At 41.1% G+C, this 24,999-nt stretch overlaps 1 protein-coding gene across 1 annotated transcript in view; it reads left to right on the top strand.

Annotated features, from left to right (window-relative positions):
• The window catches only part of qrsl1 (glutaminyl-tRNA amidotransferase subunit QRSL1), a 44,812-nt gene extending 20,275 nt beyond the window's left edge, over window positions 1–24,537 (top strand). The window contains exons 8-11 of the mRNA XM_073055850.1: window positions 9,295–9,487; window positions 10,746–10,863; window positions 12,176–12,381; window positions 19,279–24,537. Coding sequence (XP_072911951.1) covers window positions 9,295–9,487; window positions 10,746–10,863; window positions 12,176–12,381; window positions 19,279–19,490 — 729 coding nt within the window. The 3' untranslated portion in view covers window positions 19,491–24,537. The remainder of the gene's footprint in view (window positions 1–9,294; window positions 9,488–10,745; window positions 10,864–12,175; window positions 12,382–19,278) is intronic.
• The last annotated feature ends 462 nt before the right edge of the window (window positions 24,538–24,999 follow it).

Raw genomic sequence — 24,999 nt, forward strand, 5'->3', positions numbered from 1 at the left:
TGCTGTATCTGGTGTTCCCGGCGTGGCCTGCTGTATATCAGTGAAACCCGACATAGATTGGGCGATTGCTTCGGCAAACACCTACACTCCATTCTCCAGAAAAAGCGGGATCTCCTAGTGGCCACCCATTTCCAGTCTGATATGTCAGTCCATGGCCTCCTATCCAGCTACGCTGAGGCCACACTCAGGTTGGAGGAGCAACACCTTGTATTCCGTCTGGGTGGCCTCCAACCTGATGGCATGAAGTTCGATTTCTCAAACTTCCACTAATTGCCCCCCCTTCGCCATTCCTCTTTCCCATTTCCTCTCTCACCTTATCTCCTTACCTGCCCATCACCTCACTCTGGTACTCATCCCTGTTCCCGTTCTTCCATGGCTTTCTGTCCTCTCCTGTCAGGTTTCCCCTCTCCAGCCCTTTATCTCTTTCACCAATCCATTTGCCACGTCTTCCCCTCTCCCAGTTTCACCTATCACCTACTGTCTTGTACTTCATCTTCCCTCCCCCTCCCCCCACCAACCACCTTCTTAGTGTGACTTCTCATCTTTTTTCTCTAGTCCTGATGAAGGGTTTTGGCCCAAGATGTCGACTGTTTACTCTTTTCCATAGATATTGCCTGGCCTTCTGTGTTCCTCCAGCACTTTGTGTGAGTTTCTTGAACATACATTGACTCTCCTTTGTCTACCCTTCCTGTTATTTCCTCAGAAAATTCCAACAGATTTATCAGGCAAGATTTCCCCTCAAGGAAACTATTTGGCCTGTTTTACCACGTGCCTCCAAGTACCCTGAAACCTCATCCTTAATAATGGACTCCAACATCTTGACAACCACTGAAGTTAGACTAACTGGCCTAAGATGTCTTTTGTCTCCCTTCCTTCTTAAAGAGTGGAGTGACATTGATTCTTGAAAGGTCACTAATGCCTCCAGAACCTCTTCAGCTACCTCTTTCAGAACACTGGAGTGTAGTCCATTTGGTCCAGATGTCTTATCTACCTTCAGACTTCTCAGTTTCCTAAGCACCTTCTTGGTAATAGCGACCGCACATTTTTCTGAAATTTCTGGCAAGCTGCTGGTGAATTCCACAGTGAAGATTGACACAAAATAGTCATTCAATTAGTCCGCCATTTCTCTGTTCCTCCATTACTACCTCTCCAGCATCATCTTCCAGTGGTCTGATATCCACTCTCGCCTCTCTTTTTCTCTTAATATATCTCAAAAGAATTTTTGGTATCCTGTGTTATATTATTGGCTAGCAGTTTCATCTTTCCTCTCCTTATTGCTCTTTTAGTTGCCTTCTGCTGGTTTTTAATAGCTTCCGTGTCCTTTGTGTTCCCACTGATTTTGGCTGTATTGTATGCCCTCTCTTTTGTTTTTATGCTGTCTTTGGCCACTCTTGTCAGTGACAGTTGCGTCATCCTTTAGAATGCTTCTTCACTGGGATGACCTAGTTAAAGTCTTACTAATTAAAGATTGTCTTTATTTATCATATGTACATCGAAACATACACTGAAATGCGTCAAAAGCATCAACGACCAACATAGTTCATGGAAGCATTCTTTGTATCTACATTTACTCAGGAGATGGATACGGAGTCTATAGAAGTGAGGCAAAGTGGCATCAACTTCATGGACCCTGTACAGATTACAGAGGAGGAGATGTTTGTTACCCTGAGACAAATCAGGGTGGATAAATCCCCAGGGCCTGACAAGGTGTTCCCTCGGACCCTGTGGGAAGCAAGTGCAGAAGTTGCCAAGGTCCTAGCAGCGATATTTAAAACATCCTTAGCGACAGGAGAGGTACCAGAGGATTGGAGGATAGCCGATGTTCTGCTGTTTAAAAAAGGCTCTGAACAGAAACCAGGAAATTATAGACCAGTGAGTCTGACATCAGTAGTGGGTAAGTTATTGAAAGGTATTCTAAGGGACCGGATATATAAGTATTTGGATAGACATGGACTGGTTTAGCATGGCTTTGTGCCTGGTCGGTCATGTCTAACCAATGTTATAGAGTTTTTCATGGAGGTTACCAGGAAAGTGGATGAAGGCAAGGCATTGGATGATGTCTCTATGGACTTTGGTAAGGCATTTGACAAGGTCCCGCATGGGAGGCTGGTCCAGAAGGTTCAGTCGCTCGGCATTCAGGATGAGGTAGTAAATTGGATTAGACATTGATTTTGTGGGAGAAGCCAGAGAGTGGTAATAGGTGGTTGCCTCTCTGACTAGAGGCCTGTGGCTAGTGATGTGCCGTAGGAACTGGTGCAGGGTCCTTTATTGTTTTGTCATCTATATCAATGGTCTGGTTAATAATGCAGTTAAATGGATCAGCAAGTTTGCTGATCTCATCTAGATTGGGGGTGTAGAGAACAGTGAGAAAGGCTATCATGGCTTGCAGAGGGATCTGCATCAGCTGGCAAAATGGGTTGAAAAAAGGCAGATGGAATTTAATGCTGATGAGTGCAGGCTTTTTCCACTGAGAATGAGTGGGACTACAACCAGAGGTCATGGATTAAGGTTGAAAAGTGAGAAGTTTAAGGGGAACATGAGGGGAAACTTCACTCAGAGGATCATGAGAATGTGGAATGATCTGCAAGCACAAGTGGTGCATGTGAGCTCGATTTCAACATTTAAGAGAAATTTAGATAGGTGCATGGATATGGAGGGCTATGGTGCCAGTGCAGGTTGTTAGGAGTAGGCAGTTCAAATAGATTTGCCATGGATTAGATGGACCAAAGGGCCTGTTTCTGTGCTGTACTTCCCTATAACTGTGCTTTGGGTAGCCCAAAACATTGCCATGCTTATAGCATACCATTAGCTTTCTAGCCATTCTCGTATATATATGGAATGTAGGAGGAAACGAGTGCCCGAAGGAAATCCTCGCAGTCAGAGAGAGAACATGCAAATACCTTACAGACAGCAGTAGGAATTGAGCCCCCTATTGCCAGCTGTAAGTGTTACGCTACTGTGCCGCCCCAGCACTCCCAGAAACTCCAGCCGTTATTGCTCTACCATCAACCCTGCTGTCAACTTTGGCCAGATCCTCAACGTGCCTCTGTACTTACCTTTACTCAACTGTGATACCAATACATCTAATTTTAGATACTCCCTCTCATACTGGGTGAATGCTATCATATTATAATCACTGCTTCCTAATGGTTCCTTTACCTTAAGCTCCCTAATCAAACCTGCTTCGTTGCACAAGTCAATCCAGAATTTCCCTATTGGGCTTGACCACAAGCTGCTCTAAAAAGCCATCTCTTAGACATCCCATGAATTCCTTATCTTGTGATCCAGCACCAACCTGATTTTCCCAGTCTACCTGCGTATTGAAATCCCCCATGGCCTTCATAGCATTGCCCTTTTTAACATGGGTTTTCTACCTGCTGTTGTAATTTTTAACCCACATTAATGCAGTATATACTGTATGTAACTGCCTTGTGAAGGTTTCCTCAGACATAAATATTGATAAATTAATTGGCCACCGTAAATTACCCCTAATGTATAAATAAATGGTAGAATCTGGTGGGAAAGTGAGAACAGTTTATAGGGAAATTAATGGTTGACTGGGATTAAAGTTGGAAAGCATCGACTTAATGAGCTGACTTGGCAGCCTTTGATGTTGTACAGAAGTATTCAGCACCTCATTCAGTCAGTGGTATATTGAAGATCTGTAAAGGGTGCCTTGAACACCAATGTTCTTGTGGATGAAAATTTAAAAAGCTGTCGATCAATTGCAGTGGAGAGGCCGTCATAGTGAGGCCAGAAGGACTAACTTCAGCTGAGAACAGTGTTGGGCCATTAACAGTATTTTGCTTTGTCCCATTTTTCTGCAATTAAATGACAAATGTCATGATGAATGTGCCCTTCACATTTGATTTGCTATTGACCATCTTTCATCTCATTATAAATCAAAATTATTGTGTCTGACAAGAAATGTGATATCTAACTTTTGGCTAAATTTTTATCTGTGTTGTCACACTATTCCCTGTGTTAAAGAGAGCCAAACAGTATTTATCTCAATGACTGGTAACGCACTGAAGTAATATCATATCACATTTGGAGGCCAATTTCAATAGAATCAATATACTGAGAACTTTCATGAAAACAATCAAAAGATTGCTACTTGCTGTTTCATTGTACCCAATGCAGAAAGATTTTTATCACTGCAGCCTAGAACTCCAATGAGAATATTGCAATCCTACAAAATACAATAAAGGATGCCAGAAATGGAAAAGTAACTTTGCTTTGCTTTTCTATATAGTGCCTTATAAAAGTATTCAAACCTAGCCCTTTGTTGATATAAACAATTATTACAACCAACCAGGGTATTTTTTTAATCAATTTAACTGAGGTTTTACTTGTGAATCACATCCTCCTTTTTTTCACAATGGAGCCCAAAAAAAACCCAGGGAAAATAGTAAAGCATGAAAAACTTAAAAATTTAAAAACTGAAATGGTAGCAATTCTAAAGTATTCATACCCCTTTGCTCAAATTAGTTGAACCATTTGCAGCTATTACAGCCAGTAATTTTGGTTAATATTTTGGTTAAATCTCTAATTAGCTTTGCACAATGTGATGGAGCAAGATTTTCCCCATTCCTCCTTGCAAAATTGTTCAAGCTGTGCCAGGTTTGTTGGGAAGCGGCAGTGGACAGTGTTCTTGAGGTCTTGCCAGAGATGTTCAATCAGGTCAAGGTGAGGACCCTGACTGGGCCATTCAATGGCATCAACTTTCTTCAATTGAAGCCACTCCATGGTTGCTCTGGCAATGTGCTTTGGGTCATCGTCATGCTAGAAAATGAACTTCCTCCCCAGTCTGAGCTTTCTGACAGAGGCTAGCAGGTTTTTTTAATCCTGGATCTCTGCGTATTTAGCACCATTCATCTTCTCATCAATCTTAACCAGATTTCCAGTCTCTGCTGCTGAAAAGCATTCCCAGATGATGTTACTCCACCGTTCTTTACAGTAGGGATGGTGTTAGCTGGCTGGCGTACAGTGTTAGATTTATACTAACACCTTAGTATTGAGGCCAGTCAGTGCTGTGCAAAGGCTTTACAGGCAAGGATGTGCCTTCTACGCCAGGGCTTCTTCCTTGCCACTCTTCCATAAATACTCTTTTTATGCAAGGGCCTTAGAGATTGTGGAGCCTGAACTACTCCAGTTGCAGCCGCTGATTTCTACAACTCACTCAGCGTGACTGTTGGAGCAATGTTCTGTGTATTAGCTCAAAAAAACTCCTACTTCAATATATTCTAAAATTAGAAAATTATGAAAATAGTTGTGGGGGCTGAAAACTTCCTCTGTAGATCTCGCAAAGTTACTTAATTCAAGTGTATTATTACAAAATCATTTTACCATTTAGATGTCTAAATAATCTATAGATCTTATGCAATACTTAATTCTCACAGGTATTTGAGAATTTCCATCCATTGCAGTAAATTTGCACTTATCTGATTGTGACGAGGCCTTAACTTTTGGGGAAGTCAAATCTGGCCAGCACCGTCCACATATATTCATGAAAGACAGAGTCTAATACCTTTGTGAAATAAATGAAGGCCATGAACGTTTTCCATTACTTTCTTCCCTATACTTAACCTAGATTTGGCAGCAATAAAGGTTATGTTGGTTGCCTGTGGGATGGCCTTGAAGCCTCACTGTTGTTCTGGCAGGATCCACTTAGCAAAGGAAAAGAAATAGTTAAGAGAATATGGGCTATAAAGCAAAGCAATGCCTTGATCATTCCTTCACTCAACATCTCCCCTGTTAAAGTTTGTAGCAGTGCTGGCAGATCTAAGTTCAGTGGAGCTTTTTGTAATGTGTCACCTGTGGAAACATATTTTGTACTTTGTACCATCAGACTTGCATCAGTATGCCATCTCATCCTGCAGAATTGTTGATTTCGTTTGCATAATGATTTCTCTGTGCTCTTCGGGGATATGTTGTTGGGGATTGTTGAGGGTTCACTTTGAAGTTGCCTATGTGAGATTCCCTTTCAGAGCATTGAGAGTGGATTCATCAGTGGCATCGGTCACGAGCTTCAAAGCTCAGGACTGTCTTGAAGTGCTGCTTCCATCTGTGTGTAATGCTTTGTTTTCCTTAAGGAGCATCAACTCATCTTTGTACCTGACTGCTGTGGGACCAAGAAGCTTGGGCTTTCCCAAAGTTCTTCTAATCGGGCTCATTCTTATTGGCAAACGCTCAGCCCTTTTGTCCTTTTCTTGTCACCCCTCATTTCCGATGACTGTCGTCTTCCTTTGAGCTGCCATCTTAATTTAGTTCATCGTTCTGATGGAAAGAAGTATTTTCTGGTCAAGCAGGCTGATAGGTTGAAAGTCAGCAGCAAAGACCCAGGCCCATGGTTGAAAAGGTAGCACACCAGTCTAAAGATTTGAAGGCAACAAGGGATACAAGAGACTGTCTGCATTTAGGGGCAGTGTAAGCTCATGAATTTAAGGGCCATGTGGCGGAGTGGGTGGCCCTATGGATGTTGGAGGCTCTGTTTGGTTTTGGAGCAGTATGGGACCAGCTATTGGATGTGCTACATGATGTTAGCAACCAAGTGAGGTATTGTCATTCCCACCGTAATGGTCAGATGAATCCACCTCTGTTGGTTGGGAATTCATATCCGGGCACCCTCCAGCCCATTTTTGGAGCAATGGCAGATCATAGTCTGCTGACATCAAGTAGTATCAGGCAGCCAGTTGAATAAACTCCTGAGGTTTTCTGGGAAAGGTTTGAATGATGTTGGTTAGGCCACAGGTTTCAGGCAATAAAGCTGGATGGTTGGGGTTTCAAGTGACTGAAAATCTGGAAATAATCCTGAAACGGTGGCATCAGTTTTTGAGAGAAAGAGAGCAAAGGGCTGGCAATTGAACAATTGGGGAGAAGGCAGCAAAGAGGAGGGGCAGGCTGAAGACAGAGGAATTGAAAGAGGCACACGCTGATCTCTCACATATATACACAGGCATGCTATATATCTTTATCTACATGTGGATGTATATACATAAAACAGAGAAAGAGATACACACAGCCATTATCCTTCAGGTTGCTTTCCTAATGCTAGTAACATGAAAATTAAGTCTGTCATCTGTTTTAATAATACTGGAGGATAATAATACTGCTTCAGTTTGCATACTGAAGAGGAAAGAAGGCAGAGAAGGGTTAGAATGAAAGAGTTAAGTGAAGGGAGGGAGAGCTGAGAGTGAGTGAGAACTGGAGCAGATTGGTACCAGGAAGATAGTCCAAAGAATGCAGTATGATCACACTGTGTGGGGGTGTGTGTGTGTGGGGAAGCCAATGATCTTCATGCTTTTGTGACAATGTAGAGTGCTAAAACCCATACGGGTTAACTGCACAACATTTTTGACAGAATTAACTGACAAAGTGTTTACTCTACCACTTCCCCCATCTCCCATGGCCTTCATCTTTTGACATTTCTAAATTCTGATATCATAATTTATCTTAATTAACTCAACAGCTTTTCAAAATGTCTTCAGCAAATATTTACAACTCCTTAGTGCAAATATTAACACTCCCGGGGATTCCATCCCTGCCCTGAATGGGGATTGTCAGGCTGCCTGAAATTATTGCAGAAGACAGCAGCAGAAAATGGGACTGCTGTCTGTGTAAATATTCACCATCTTGTTAAAAAGGTTCCAGCCATTGATAGCTAGTTGTAGGATTTATTTGTTTTTTTTAAACATAACCCTCCAGTATTATTAAAAGAAAACAAATGACATTTTATTTTCCTGTTACTAGCTTTACTGAGAGAGAAGTAGAATATTATATATTGTTCCTAGAGCTTCCTTAATCGAGAATATGGTCCTCATGTGGTTTTCACAGTATTATGTGGGAATGAATGGAGGTGTGTTTAATTACCATTATTACTAGCAGTTTAAGGGCATTTTAAAATAGGTACATTGACTATGCATTTTGTTTCTCATCATTGTTCAGTAGCTGAACAGATATATCTGTAGACACGCTGCTTTATTAGTACCACCAAAGTGCTATAATACCCAGTGTAATTGTATGAGGACATTGTTAGGGTCACATCAGTTTGCATTGTCATGTCTGTGAATAAATGCTGCTTTGTTGTTGGGTCAATATTGTAGCATTTAATACATATCATTTGTCATGTTGGGATCTGTACTGCTGCACAGTGAATGTGTAATGTCTTTTCTGAGTTAGATACACCAGTGCCAATGCGTATGAGTGTATTTAATTACACATAACTGTTAGTGGGTTCATTCTTGTTAGCTATGTAATACAGTTTGAGTTTAGATATGTCTATTTCACAATGGAGTAAGCATGCAATGCAGTGTTGAGAATAAGTGGGTTGATATTAAATATTCCGGTGGGTATGAGGGATGATCTTATTATGGTTCAAGGCAGAATAGATGTTTCTACTAGTGGAAAATCTCAAATGAATCATAATTATAAAATTAGGGGGTTGACAATTAAAACTAAGGTGTGTATGAACTCTTTGCAGAGGATGGTGAATCTGTGGAATTTTGTAGCCCAGGCAATTGAAGCTGTATTGAGGAAATTTAAAGAGAAAGTAAATACATTCCTTGTTTTTGAATAAGCAGGGAAATGAGAGGAATGGGGAATTGGCACAAAAGAGGAGATGAGGCTCGTGGAATATCGGCCATGGCCATAGTGAATGGTGGGGCAAATTTGAGTGGCTATGTATCCCGTGACTGCTACTTTCTTACATTTTTATGTTTTTAGTTTGGCTGATGTGTACTTCTGCAGTAGATGGGTGTGGAATTTTTTTTGGAATTTGTGAAGCTGTGCTGCATAGTAGCCAGGTAATGTTGTGTTAGGGTTAGATGAATGATGCCACACCAGGGTTCACCATAGAACCATTTTACTAGCTTGTTAAATGGTCTCCAGATCTGATCCTACCCCATGCTTCACTCTGCTTCTGTTGATTGATCCTCACGTTGTTTTTCTGAAAGACTGAGGGAAGCCCGAGTGACAGCTTGTCTGTCCACATTAGTGAAGAAATTGGTGGGCACCAAGCTACTCCTATGTAGTAAGAGAAATGTTTTGAAAACTTTCCTCAAACCATGATTTGAAAATAGTTTTACAATTTATTTATTATAGTTATAATGCCCCTCAAGTCTTCAGGAATGGATTAGGCTACATATTAACCTTGAAAACATTCTCCCAGTAGCTGGTTCTCTATTTTTGAAAATGTTAAATATAAACTTTTTTAAACCTGTAATTTAATTATGCTAATCTGACCCAGGAGATTAGACTTTTATTTAAATCAACACCTTTCCTTTTTTTTAAAAGGAATATCATGCACCTGGACTTTCCAGTGAAACATTGCAAGTGTGGACCAAGGCGGCTGAGCTGTTTGAAAATGCAGGTGCCAGAGTTGTTGAAGTCTCTATTCCTCACACCCAATACTCAAATGTGTGCTATCACGTCCTGTGCACTACAGAAGTAGCATCCAATATGGCTCGCTTCGATGGACTGGAATATGGTATGGAGCTACTGTATGGATACCCAAGAAATTGATTAAGTGGGTAGCATCAATTAAGGGCACGGTAGTGTACTTAGCACAGTGCTTTACAGTACCAGTGACCCAGGTTCACTTCCCATCGTTGCCTGTAAGGAGTTTGTACATTCTCCCCGTGACTGTGTGGGTTTCCTCCAGGTGCTCCGGTTTCCTCCCACAGTCCAAAGACGTACTAGTTGGTAGGTTAATTGGTCTTTGTAAATTGTCCCATGGTTTAGGCTAGGATTAAATTGGGGGATTGCTGGGCAGCACAGCTCGATGAAGGGCCTATTCCACACTGTATGTCGATAAATAAATAATCAGCATTTACAGTGCATGTGCTGAAATGGGAATTGATATTAAAAAGATAATAACTTTGCAATGACCTTAAAATCCATATGAAATGGTCCAAAATTATGCAGTAAAGCAGATGGTATACATTTAGTTACAAAGATGAAATTCAATCTTACTCAAATCTCAATGGGATAGAGTAAATCACATGGAATCTGGTCTCTGAAGCTGTTGTAAAGGTGTAATCAAATAAAGCAGGTTCAGGTCACATTGGCAATCACAAAAGTGAAGCAAAGGAATTAAGTGGTTGTGAACATGTTGACTTAAATGGTTGATTGTGATGAATGTGTGCTCTGTGCAGTTTGAAACACGACCTTGAGCAATAACAGCTGAATGTGATGTGAATTCATGTAGAAAATGTTAGAAAACTACAAGACATGCACACAATGCTTTTCACCCATCAATTTTCTGTGTTTTTTTAAAGACTAAAATTAAATAGTACAACTTGGGTTAAAGTGGCTATTCTGTTTTAGAAATATAATATTCTGCATTTGTAATTACATGTTGCACTTCTATTACAATAAATACTTGCATTCATCTGCATCCTTAATACCATAAAGTATATTAAAGAACTTCACAGGGATAAAATAAAATCAAAGCAAAATAAAACTCATTCAAATATTAGTTAATGAGGCAGGTTTTAAAGGAATGAGGGGTGGAAAGTCAGAGGTTTTGAATGAGAATTCCAGATCTTAGGAAATAGACTTCTGAAAGCATGTGGAAATGATGGACAGACATACAAATATAAACCAATAATGTCCCTTATCCACTAATGTTATTTTCTCACCTTCCTATTAAAATGCAGTCTTCTGGTGGTATACTTGGAACTTGACATAATGAAATACTTGGGCATTCGGGCTCTGTAATTGATTTAGAATATTTTTAATTAAAGGGCACCGCAGTAAAGTGGAAAGTTCAACAGAATCCTTGTATGCGGCAACCAGGCATGAAGGCTTCAATGATGTGGTTCGAGGAAGAATCCTGGCAGGCAATTACTTTCTTTTAAAACAGTAAGGCACTGAATAATCAGCTGATGTGCTGAGGTTACTATATTTTTCTTGGCTTTAATGTGGTTTATCTTGTATTGGGTCTATCAAGCACATTCATTACACTGGAAGCCATTTCATGAACGCTCTCTTTCAATGAAAACTGATGTTTAATTTGCATTGTGCTCCTAATTTATATGTTAAGTCTTTTTTGGTTGAACACTTGTCTCAAAGACTTGACTGCGGGAACATATGGCCACCAGGTAGTATTAACTTTTCAACATGTTCAGTTACACATTGAAAAGTATTCTTGTTGCCCCACCTGTCTTACTATAGTTGTACAGTTTGTGTCTGATACAGTGATTATTCTATCATATTAATTTTATTGAATCTAAAATTTTACTTATCACCATTAACAGGCTCTGCCATATTACATTAAGCCATTGGCTTTATCTAAAACCTTAGCAGCTGCTTCATGTTTATCTCTTCAACCATTATACCCTCTTGATTATATAATGATTCATGTTACAGTAACATTCCAATAATTCGGCACTGTGGTGATGCTGCCCTAGCTATTCTGAACTTTTGGATGTCATTTCTATTAGTTATCGCATAATGATGGAAATTGATATTACTTTAGATGTTATGCAGTATATAATGGCTTTGCTCCAGGAGCTCAGGTTTCCTCCCACAGTCTAAAGACGTACCAGCTAGTAGGTTAATTGGTCATTGTAAATTGTCCTGTAGGGTTAAATAGGTGGGTTGCTGGGCATCATGACTTGTTGAACCAGAAGGTCCTGTTCTGCAATGTAACTCTAAATAATTTTTTTTAAAATAATTGCATGAAAGTTAAGTTCCCCGGTCCTGGTGTGAGGAAGTAAGATGTGGCCATCGGGGCTTGGTGAGTGGGGAAGAAAGTGTGGAATCTGTGGCTCCAGTGAATAGAAATAGAGTGTGGGAACTGGAGTTCAGTGAATGGAAGATATTAGACAATGATCCAGATACTAAACCATTGGAATTTCTAAATTGGCAGACTGTGGATTATTGAAGTTTTATATGATAAATGAAATCTTTGCACACAATGAGCCATTAACGGAGTTTAGTTCATTACTTCTTACTAAATTTACTAAGGCCTCTCCCTTCCCCTGCCCTCTAACTCAGTTTGATCAATTTCTAGGTGCCATTTAGCTTTGTCATTATCAATAAAAGAAGAATGATCTAGGACTTGGTTCCTGTAAAGATGCTTTGTGTTAAAACATTGACCTGCTCTCTTAGTTGTTTTCACACTACAAGATGAATACTTTATTTTTCTTCCCTTATTTTTGTCTTTTCTTAGGAATTACGATGACTATTTTGTTAAAGCCCAAAAAGTGAGACGCCTTATTGCAAATGACTTTCTGAAGGTTTTCAGGTCAGGTGTTGATGTCCTCCTTACACCCACAACTCTAAGTGATGCCTCCACATATCTTCAGTTTATCAAAGAAGATAACCGGACAAGGACTGCACAAGAGGATGTTTTTACACAGTCAGCGAACCTAGCAGGTATACAATGCATCCTTTATAAAGGAAAATGGAGAGCTTTTTCGTATTTGCACTATAACTCTCATTACTTGGTTATGTATTTACCGATAAACCTCTTCTCAGGAAACGTTTCAGTATTCTTTGTGTAAAAGCTATCAAAGTTGAAGAAAAACCTTTTATCAAAAAAAGGAGCGTTCCTGCTGATGTTCCAAAAGTATTACCGTGGTTTAGATTGGAATGGCTTCAGATGGATTTTGTCCACAATACAAAACTCAAGTGTGTTATTGTACATTGTATTTTACAGTATCATCATCGTCATCATTATGTGCTGTGGCATGTGACATAGGCGATCATGATGACTGTGATTGTTCTTGGCAAATTTTTCTACAGAAGTGGTTTGCCATTGCTTTCTTTTGGATGGCATCTTTGAGCCAGCCATTATCAATACTCTTCAGAGACTGTCTGCCCAGTGTCAGTGGTCGCATCCACCACCTGCTCCCATGGCTTCAGGGGGCTGAACAGGTGCCACACCCTGCCCAAGGGTGACCTGCAGGCTAGCAAAGGGAAGGAGCGCCTTACATCTCCTTTGGTAGAGACATATCTCCACCCTGCCACCCATTTTCATATTGTAACAACATAATTTCAGGCTTTAATGTGAATAGGATTACAGAACAGAAACATTTCCAGGTTTCCTTATTACAAAGAAGGAAGCTATTCAGCCTGATCAGGTTGTGTTGCCTCTCAGAGCAATCCTGTTTCCTCAGTTATCTCCCAGTGACCTCCTCCTGATTCTCCTACGATGCACCTACATGAGGGGCAACTTACAGTATCCAATACTAATCAAAATGTCTTTGGGATTTTTTTAGTTTGTGGGGGGGCGGGTACCCATAATACTCAGGTAAAGGTCACAGAGAGAGCATGCAAACTTCACATAGACAGGATTGAACCCAGGTTTCTGTAAGATGCATCACTGCCTGCTGTGCATGGTACCAACCATTTACAAAAAAAAAGTTATATGGATAGTTAATTAGAAGAGTGAAAATCTCAAAAATTCCAAAGCCTATTAGAGACACAGGAAGTAAAGAAAGCATTAAATGTGGACTTCCAAGTACAGCATGGACAGCACAGTCTTCAAATTATAGTTATACAGCACAGAATTGGGCCCCTCAGTCAAATTTCAAGTACATTTATTATCAATGTATGTATACAGGCAGACACAAAACAAAGAAACCCAATAGAGCCCATTTTAAAAAAAACCATCAAACACCCAATGTACTTATATTGTGTAAACAAAGAAAGTAAGCAAATAGTATTCAGAACTAAAGTTAATAAAAGTGACTCCTGAAAAGAAACCAGCAGCCAATTCAGGAGCCATCATGTCTATGCCAACCTTTTTACCCATCTATACCAACTGTATTGTTCACATTAGGACTGTATCTTTCTGTCTTTCCTATTTAAGTATCTGCCCAAGTGCCTCCAAAATGTAACAATAATATCTGATTCTACCACCACCTCTGTCAATGCCTTGCAGTTATCACTCTCTGTGTTTAAAAAAAAAATCCTCAAGTCTCCTTGAAAGTAAATCCTTTACTTTTGATATCCCTGTATTGGGGAAAATCTGTTATCATCTGTGATCATCACTTAGCCTTGTCCTTTCACTCCAGGAAACAAATCCAGTCGAGCTAATCTTTCCCCATTACTAAAGCCCTCCAATCTGGGGAGCATCCTGGAGAATGTCCTATGTACTCTTTCTCTGATGCACTCGTAGGCAGTTGTTACCTTTATACTGTCATAAGCAGGGGAGACAGTAAATCCCAGTTTTGTTCCTCAGTCTGGTCACTGCTCCTTTCTGTTCATCCAAATGATGTCTTGTCTTACTGTAAGACGAAACTAAACATGCACTGACTGCTTTTGTCGATGTAGAGTGGAGAGCGAGTTTGTAAATCTGGTGGGAGCAAAGGGTGTTGGGAGTGGCAAGGTTGGAGCTCTGTGGGGGGAGCATGGGACAGGTGGCAGAGGCGGAGTGTCAGAGATGGGGGGGTTGACATGGGTTACACACACCCAGCCCTGACACACCAGACAAAGTCATTTGATTCCAAACAATTGGTTATTGATCATTACACAATGAAATCCTGCTGCTTCCTGTTCCCACCCCTCTTCTTGTCTCCTTCCCACTTCAGTCCACAATGGAGGCCATATCAGAATCAGGTTTATCATCACTCACCAGTGATGATCCACTGGATCCTTTTTCTTAGGCCTAAGAAAAAGGATCCAGTGCTTTCCCAACGTATATGAAACATAAACTCTTCTCAGGCTTCCAGCCGGGTCCAGATATCGATTTTTAACCAATGTTTCGATGGTAAACTCTACCATCTTCATCAGGGATGTTGCCTAGACATGTCTAGTCCGGTTGCATACAGGCAGTCCCCAGGTTATGAATGAGTTCCATTCCTGAGTCCGTCTTTAAGTCAGATTTGTAAGTAAGTCGGAGCAGGTACATCCGGTATTATATAGTGTCAGTTAGTTAAACGTTTGTCTTAGTATATAGTATATATTTTACCTTTCTATGCATATAAAACACTTAAGAAACATATGTATTTCAATAATTAAACTACTGCGTTGCTTAGTAATAATTGTAGCTTTCATCGGGGCAGGGCCTTTCACATGCTCCATTATTCTCACTTTATCCTTTAAAATTGTTCCGATCGTTGACCGACTGTAGCCTAAAGCTTTTCCAATGACCGATGGCGTTTCACCTCTTTCCAATCACTTTATTATTTCCACTTTATTTTCATTTGCGATTGTTTTCCGTCAACGAAAGAGAAAACTGCGGATTTTATTCTATTGCTGAGCAGTAGTGAACCATCTGATTGGCCTATCAGAGTTCTTTTTAGGAACTAGTTGACTTGATCAGCATTTCTGATCTGGCTATTGCTCACGATCGCACTTAATAAAAAGAATACAGCAGCAGCTGCGAGCAGCAAGTCTTGTGCTGCTCTGGGCCCTAAAGTCCACCCGCGTTGAGACATGTTAAATGGGACAAGTGGGGGCGGTGCTGACTGGAAAAGAGGGGGGTCAGAGTGAATCTTGCTAAGAATATTTAAGCCAAATACAAAGTTACACACTCAACACAGTGTTAACGGCAACAACTTAAAATGGTGGATGGCGTTCTCCTCCCTCTGTTCGTAAGTACGAGTTGTCCGTAAGTGACTGCCTGTATCTGCTCAACTTCTATCATCTGTGGCTCCTGATTGGTTAGTCCTCAACCAGTCAAGTTTCTGCTGCCCCACCTTGTTTAAAATTGTATTCCAGTTCTTACTTGGAGCAAGACCTTTGTCTTTCTTGGAACTTTTATTCTTTAGTCTTATTTCAATGGCTTCCTTCACTAGGCGATCCCAAAAGCCATTGGCGCAGTGGAGTAGTTTTGTGCTGTCGAAGTCAATGCTGTGGTCAATTTGTATGTAGTGTTCTGCTACCACAGATTTCTCCGGGTAACCTAAGCGAATACACCTACTATGCTCTTTGATGCGGGTTTCCACCATGTGCCCTGTCTGACCGATTATACACTGCTCCGCATTCACAGGGAATCCTGTAAACGCCAGCTGACCTGAGTCCCAGGTCATCTTTGAACCGCATATGCTGTAATTTGAGCTTCCTTACGGATTTGTGGATGGTATTAATCCGGTATTTTTTCAGGATCCTGGCAATCCTTCCAGAAACTGTGAAAATATAGGAAAGACAGGCAGTAGCAACAGGTTCCTCCACGTTGTTAAGATTCCTGGTTTTTTCATTGGCCCCTTTAAGGATCTGATTGATTTCCTTTGCCTTGAAGCCATTCTGTAGGGATGTCATACGTAATCATCTTATTTCCTCATGGACACTCTCTGGATCCAAGAGTTTTCACACTATTAACTAAAGTAGAAAAATTGCTCTATGTTGGGAGGTGTGTCACTGTTGAGGTACAAGTTCCAGAGGACATAATGGTTAGTTTCGACAGTGTCCCTTTTCACAAGGGTTCCCGTTAAGGACACCCTGGTCCTCCTGCGATCAAGGTCTGTTAAGTGTATTGTTGACCTTTTTGAACACATCCTTAGACTGATGTACTTCCTCTGTATGGGGAACTACTATGAACAATTGGACTGAGTAGCCATGGGATTGCCCTTGTCACCAGCCATTGCTAATTTCTACGTGGAGGTCTTTGAGGAGAGAATGCTGAGTTCATCGCCCTTAGGCCCCAAATACTACTTCAGATACGTCAGTGATACCTTTGTAGTGTGGCCACATGGACTCCAGGCACTCCAACAGTTCCATGACCATCTAAACAATATACATTCAAACATTCAAATCACGATGGAAACCAGGTGGTAGCCTCGGGCAGGGCATCTGTTGGTAGCCCACATGCATGGACTTGTACCTCATCAGTGACAGCCACCATCACACCTCCAACATTGAGCAGTTCTTTGTACTTTGATTAACCGTGCAAAAGCTATTTTGGACCCAGGGAGTCTACACGAGGAGATAAGATGATTACGTGCAATGGTCTTTCAGAATGGCTACAAGGCAAAGGAAATCAATCGGGCCTTTAAAAGGACTGACATAAAGACCAGGCAAACTAACAACAAGGAGGAACCATTGCCGCTGCTTGTCTTCCCTATATTTCCAAAGATTCTGGAAGAATCGCCAGAATCCTGAAGAAATACCGGAAAATACCATCCATATACCCGTAAGGAAGCTCAAATTATAGCTTATGCAGGTCAAAGACTCAGGGTGGCTAGTGCTTACAGGATCCCTTGTGAATGTGGCGCTGTGTATATCGGCAAGACGGGGTGCACGGTGGAATGTTGCACGTGAAGTGACCGCAGGACTGACTTCAGCACGAAACTGCAGTGCCACACCAATGTGCTTTTGGGACTGCTTGGTGAAGGAAGCCATTGAAATAAGACTAGAGAATAAGAATTTCTACAAAGACGAACATCTCACTGTAAGGAAGAACTGGAATCCAATTTTAAACAAGGTGAGACAGAGGAAACCTGATTGGTTAAGGAGTAACCAATCAGGAGGGACAGACCATGGGAGTTGAGTATATATTCCACCGGCCTAGACATGTCTAGGCATCATGCCTGATGAAGATGGCAGAGTTTGTCATCAAAACGCCAGTAAAAATCGACACCTGGACCAAGCTAAGACTTTTGCACAGTTCTGTAGAAGTGATTTTTTTTTAATGGTGAACAATTGATCATTGTTGATGTACAGAGAAACATAAATAATTAAAAATGAACTTGTAGGTCCATTGAAAAAGTTAAAGTCAAAAAGTATGGAGAGCTTAATCCATACGTAGAGGCACCGTGCTCCAAATATGCAGAACACTAGAATATTGTGTAGAAGTCCAATCTTCCCTTAGTAAGGAAAGCGTGGAAGAGACTGGTAAAAATTAGTGAGGTTGATTCTTAGGATGGTGGTTTTGTCATATCAGGAGACATATACTTCATTGAGTTTAGAAGACTGAACAGTAATGTCACTGAAAAGTACAAAATCCTTACGTGGTTGCACAGGGTAGTTGTAGAGTTGATATTTCTCCTGGTGATATCCAGAGCAATGAGTTGCATTTACCAAGTAAGATTTCTATATTCTGAGGTGGAAAGTAAAGCTAGTGTTGAAACTGCAGACTCATCCACAGATGGGGAAGTGGCTGGTGGTTGGTTTGTATAGTGAACTCTTCCTTCCAACACTAATGTAGGGCTTCTTGGAGCTCCCAGTGTATGCCTTAAGGTTCACAGTGCCATCACAAATGCTGCTTCTCCACTTTGAGTGGTCATGGTGCAGAGACAAAAAGAGTGTGTGGGAATATTGCCTTTAACCCAATAATGCAGCAGAGTGGCTTACCTACTGTAGATATTTGTAAGGTTTGATTGATCATTTTTAAGATTCAAGATTGTCAGTCTTCAGTATACAAGTGTAAAGGAGAAAGAAATGATTGTTACACCAGATCTGGTGCAGCAGAAAAAAAACATAATAAGTATACTGAACACAATAATAAAAACACACAATAAATATAAAAGCAATTCTGTAAAACACAGTATACAAGTAATTTGTATACATAGACTGATTGTACATAAAGTGATGCTAAGTCATGTCTGTGTGTAGATGGGGGGGATGTGCTGGGATGGGTTCATGGGTGGAGGTGTTGATCAGCCGGATGACTTGGGGGAAGTAACTTCTTGAGTCTAGTGGTCCTGGTGTAGATGCTGCATAGCTTGTTCCTCGATGGGAGTGAAACACGCAGTTCATAAACGGGGTGGGCGTGATTCTTCAGGATATTGCTGGCCTTATCTGAACATTCTGTACAAATGTCCTTGCTGGCAGGTAGACTGGTGCTGAAGACGTGTTAGGCAATTTTAATGACCCGCTGTAGCACTCTTCCGTCCGCCACAGTGCAATTTCTGTAGCACAGTGATGCAGCATGGTGGGATGCTCCCAGTGGCACATGAGTATTGATGTACGTAGATCAACTTCCTTCATTCTCCACCAAGTGCAGGCTTTGGTGAGCTTCCTTGACTGTGGAGGATGTGTTTTTGGACCATGAAAGATTGTAGGAGATGTGCACTCGCATGAGTTTGAAACTGTTAGCAGTTTTTACTATTGTGCCACCATTGAAAAGGGGGTGTGGGTGGTATATTATCTTTTTCCTGATTTAAATTAAGTGGCGAATATTATATATGGTTTTTTGTGGTTGGAAAATTAAGAGCTTTCTTATCCCCCTCTCCAATCTGTTCTGTATATTTTACCCATACTGACTTTATCGTCAAGGTTATAGCAAAACAAGGAAGGGAAAGGATTTAAGAACCTTGTGTCAGAAGCCAACATTGTTTTCCTATTAGTGGAAGCTTTACCTTACACTATCATAATTTTGCATTTCAGGTTTGCCAGCGATAGCTGTACCTGCCACATTGTCAGGAAGAGGACTGCCACTTAGCCTTCAGTTCATCGGACGGGCCTTCTGTGATAAGCAACTGCTGACTGTTGCCAAATGGTTTGAACAACAAATGAAATTTCCACTTCTCGATCTCCAGGCACTGTTAAATAATTGCAGTGATCTTGTCAAACCTCAGAGTTCACTTGGTGTCTCCTGATATTTTTTCCAAAACCACAATGGCTTAAACCATAAATGTTTGGGAAGGACTTCTAACTGTGAAGTTAAAACTGGAACTTATACATTTTAATAATGTAACAGAGAATAATACAATGCATCTTATCCAGAGGTACTTTCTCTTTTATCAGCTTATTTTCTATTTCCTCTTTTGGAGGCTTTGTCTAAACAGTACTCCTGCCTAAATCACTACAGTTGAGCAGTTCTGGGGTGCACAGGATTATTATTTTCTTCTCCATTTCTTTTTTAGATTTCTGTATCGCTGGGAAGATAGCTATTTAGTTCCAATTCCCATATGGCCATTCTGCCTGTCTACCCTATCAAGAATCGTGATGGTCTGATCTGGCCATGCTGTTCAATTAAAAAAAAATTAGGAGCATTGGTAGAATGGTAGAAGCGAGCATTTTAATTTTCAAAGTGCGTTCATGACTTTATGATTAAAAGTTTGATACAAAAAGGAAAAGATCACCTCTCTCCTGTAGTGCGCGCTAATGCATGCTATTGTTCAACTAGAAGAGTACTTCTAAATGTCAATACATTGCTGACACTGAAGAGATATTAATGAGACATAAGGGTGGACTCTTAAAGCTGAGGTCTGAAGGAATTCCTTTGCAAAAAGGGAAATTCTCGATTCTCTACTTTGTTGAGTTGTGGAGACTAGATCACTGGGGATATTGAGAGAAGAGGTGGATACATTTTTGAAAGACCAGAGCATTGAGGCCAATGGGGATGTGGAAGTGGAGAGAATAGTTCCTGTAGTAGGTAAGTCTAGGAACAGAGGGCACAGCCTCAGAATAGAAGGACATCCCTTTCGAACAAAGATGAGGAATTTCTTTAGCTAGAGGGTGCTCCATCTGTGCATACAGTTGTGGAGGCCACTTGGGTATCTTCCACTACTCGGAGCTAGAATCATTGGGTATATTTAAAACAGAGTCACTAGAAGTCATTGGGTATATTTTTAAAAGTCTCTAGAAGTGAATGTGTATATTTAAAGGGGAGGTCAGTAGGTTCTTCAACAGTAAGGGTCTCAAAGTTTACAAGGAGAAGGCAGGAGAATGGGTTTGAGAAGGATAATAAATCAGCCACGATGAAATGGCAGAGCAGGATCAATGGACCAAATAGCTAATTTTCCCATGTCTTTTTGAATCCTGACACAGAAGAAGAGGTGAGATCTGAGCAGTATGATCAGCCAAAGTCACATTGAAGTCTGAGACAAACTTGAAGATCCCAGTGCAAACTCTGGACATTTTCTTGAAATCTTATGAAGTTGGATTCAACAATGACACATCTTCAACTGTTGATTGATGGCTCAGGAATATATTGAAGCATTGCCTCCATTTGGCTTTGATGCCTTATATTCCTGAAGGAATATCACCTCGTCTTTGGTTCTGAGTGGTATGGGACCATGGGTGGTTATGCCTTGTCTCAATTATCAGCAGGGAACGCCTTGCCCTTTTCTTGCCACCACATTTCTGATGGCACTGATCTTTGGGATTTCAGTCTTAAGCTGCTGCTTTCATTCTGCTGTGTATGGTTTTTTTCTAGAAAAGCAGATCCTGAAAGCCAAGACCATTTTCCAATCCAACCCCATAAGTCTGAAAGGCAGCACCAGAGGCACAGACCCTGTGTTTTGAAAGACAGCACCTGCCTCAGCATTTTATGACCAATATATAAGACAATATATATATGATGAGTGTGAATGAGAATGGTTATGAGCGGCCACACTCTGGGAAGAGGTGACTGAGTGAATTGACGGGCAAGAGTAAAGGAGATGATTGAAGGTAGCAGAGAATCAGAATCAGAATCAGGTTTATTATCACCAGCATGTGTCGTGAAATTTGTTAACCTAGCAGCAGCAGTTCAATGCCATACACAATATAGAAGAAGAAGAAAAATAATAATAATAAATAAGTGAATCAATTACAGTATACATATATTGAATAGATTATAAAATGTACAAAAATAGAAATAAATAAAATAGGCATCCGTTAGTCTCGTGAGACCATGGATTTGTGCCTTGGAAGGTTTCCAGGGCGCAGGCCTGGGCAGGGTTGTATGGGGGACCAGCAGTTGCCCAAGCTGCAAGCCTTCCCCTCTCCGCGCCACCGATGTTGTCCAAGGGAAGGGCACCAGGACCCAAGCAGCTTGGCACTGGTTTCGTCGCAGAGCAATGTGTTGTTAAGTGCCTTGCTCAAGGACACAACGCACTGCCTCAGCTGAGGCTCGAACCAATGACCTTCAGATCACTAGACCGATGCCTCATTCACTAGGCCACACGCCAACACGAGAAAACAGAAATAATATATATTTAAAAAGTGAGTTAGTGTTCACAGATTCATTGGCCATTTAGGAATCAGATGGCCGAGGGGAAGAAGCTGTTCCTGAATCGCTGAGTGTGTGCCTTCAGGTTTCTGTACTTCCTACCTGACGGTAACAGTGAGAAAAGGGCATGCCCTGGGTGCTGGAGGTCCTTAATAATGGACGCTGCCTTTCTGAGACACCACTCAGAAGATGTTCTGGGTACTTTGTAGGCCGGTACCCAAGATGGAGCCGACTGAATTTACAACCCTCTGCAGCTTCTTTCGGTCCTGTGCAGTAGCCCCCATAATGCTCACTGCCGTACATCTGTAGAAGTTTTTGAGTGTATTTGTTGACATACCAAATCTCTTCAAACTCCTAATGAAGTATAGTCGCGGTCTTGCCTTCTTTATAACTGCATCGATATGTTGGGACCAGGTTAGGTCCTCAGAGATCTTGAAACTGTGCATTCTCTCCACTTCTGATCCCTCTGTGAGGATTGGTATGTGTTCCTTTGTCTTACCCTTCCTGAAGTCCACAATCAGCTCTTTCGTCTGACTGACGTTAAGTGCAAGGTTGTTGCTGTGACACCACTCCACTGGTTGACATATCTTGCTCCTGTACACCCTCTCGTCTCCACCTGAGATTCTACCAACAATGGTTGTATTATCAGCAAATTTATAGATGGTATTTGAACTATGCCTGGCCACACAGTCATGGGTATATAGAGAGTAGAGCAGTGGACTAAGCACACACCCCTGAGGTGCACCAGTATTGATAGTCAGCGAGGATGATATGCTATCACCAATCCGCACAGATTGTGATCTTCCAGTTAGGAAGTTGAGTATCTAAATACAGAGGGAGGTACAGAGGCCCAGGTTCTGCAACTTCTCCATCAGTATTGTGCAAATGATGGTGTTAAACGCTGAGCTATAGTCAATGAACAGCATCCTGACGTAGAGGGGAGATCGAAGCGGGAAAGAAGTGAATATGGGTAACATCTTGCATACCTGCTCTATGCATCAAAGTATTTCTGCTTTAAATGTATGAATATGTGTATGAGACCACATAAGTATTTAGACCAAGACCTTTCTCTGTCAGGAGTATGAAGCTGATGTACAACAACATAGAAAACCTACAGCACAATACAGGCCCTTCAGCCCACAAAGTTGTGCTGAACATGTCCCTACCCTAGAAATTACTAGGCTTACCTATAGCCCTCTATTTTTCTAAGCTCCATGCACCTATCCAAAAGTCTCTTAAAAGACCCTATCGTATCCGCCTCCACCACCTTTGCCGGCAGCCCATTCCACGCACTCACCACTCTCTGAGTAAAAAACTTACCCCTGAAATCTCCTCTGTACCTACTCCCCAGCACCTTAAACCTATGTCCTCTTGTGGCAACCATTTCAGCCCTGGGAGAAAGCTTCTGACTATCCACACAATCAACATCTTATACACATCTGTCAGGTCACCTCTCATCCTCCATCGCTCCAAGGAGAAAAGGCTGAGTTCACTCAACCTGTTTTCATAAAGCATGCCCCCCAATCCAGGCAACATCCTTGTAAATCTCCTCTGCACCCTTTCTATGGCTTCCACATTCTTCCTGTAGTGAGGCAACCAGAACTGAGCACAGTACTCCAAGTAGGGTCTGACCAGGGTCCTCTGTAGCTGCAACATTACCCCTCAGCTCCTAAATTCAATTCCATGATGAAGACCAATGCACTGTATGCCTTTTTAACCACAGAGTCAACCTGCGCAGCTGCTTTGACCGTCCTATGGACTCGAACCCCAAGATCTCTCTGATCCTCCACACTGCCAAGAGTCTTGCCATTAATACTATATTCTGACATCATATTTGACCTACCAAAATGAACCACTTCACTCTTATCTGGGTTGAACTCCATCTGCCACTTCTCAGCCCAGTTTTGCATCCTATCAATGTCCCGCTGTAATCTCTGACAGCCCTCCACACTATCCACAACACCTCCAACCTTTGTGTCATTAGCAAACTTGCTAACCCATCCCTCCACTTCCTCATCACAGTCCTGTGATGAAAGAATTCACACTCTGGTATTCCACTACTCTGATCTGGAGTGAAAGAAACCAATTTCTCTTCCAGAAGGACTGAATACACAGAGAAAGCACCCAATCCTTTTAAAGAACATTAACAGCAATCGGAAACAACTCAGGAGATTTTAATTGACTTTTGCTGATGAATGGGGGTGATTAGGTTACAATTAGCCAATTGACATTGTCCTGCTTGTTGCTAGGACATTCATGGGAAATCTTCCATGTTATTGTATAAATGCCAAGCCTCAGAACTAGCTTGATGCAGCTAGTTCTGAGACACAGGCCTTCAGTACTACAGCTGAGATGCCAGCTGATCCCGTACCCTTTGAGTGAATGGAATTGGCTGAAGGTTGGCTTTTTTGATGGTAGGGATTTAAGGAGCAAGCCAAAGATATGGGCAGTTATACAGAGGAATCTGGATTATTTACATTTAATTGTAGAAAAGTGCAGGGGTTCTCTCCAGTCTCTGGGTCAATATCGTTAAAACAGATACACCACTGGATATCTTTGTCATTTGCAGGAACCTGTTGTGCACAAATTTGCCACTGCATTTTCTCCAGTAGTCACTGCACTTTGACAGTATTTTAGAATATTCTGTGTTCTGAAAGACACTGTATAAATAATAATCCTTCAAAAATGTAGTAAAAATTACGAAGTAATCATTTCTAAATCTTGTCAATTTTTTACCACAATCTAAGCAGAATTTTGAATGGATGAATTAAACTTGCATTAGGATATATTGTGTAAATATTTTTCTGATATTACAACATAATATTTGAATATTTGTGTTTATACAGAGTGGATAAGCTGGAATCAGTCATCCCAGAAATACAGATATTAATTCAAATTTATCCACACTTTGACATAAAAATTCTTGTAATTCTTGAGTCAACTGTAAAACCAGTCAATATATTTTAAATCTAAACTCTGAAGTTCAAAGGTGATTAGTCCTTTAACTGCACGAGAAAAAGTTGGTGTAAACCGTGCCAATTTTAATATTTTTTCCTCAAGTTTCAGTTTCATCTCATTCGCATGCTATCAGTTGTAAAATTTGCTCTGAGCAAAGGCGGTTGGACAGACTTTTAAAAAAAAAAGTTAGCTTTTTTTGTATTCACTCACCT

The sequence above is a fragment of the Hemitrygon akajei genome, chromosome 9 (assembly GCF_048418815.1).
Source record: "Hemitrygon akajei chromosome 9, sHemAka1.3, whole genome shotgun sequence".
NCBI lineage: Eukaryota > Metazoa > Chordata > Chondrichthyes > Myliobatiformes > Dasyatidae > Hemitrygon > Hemitrygon akajei.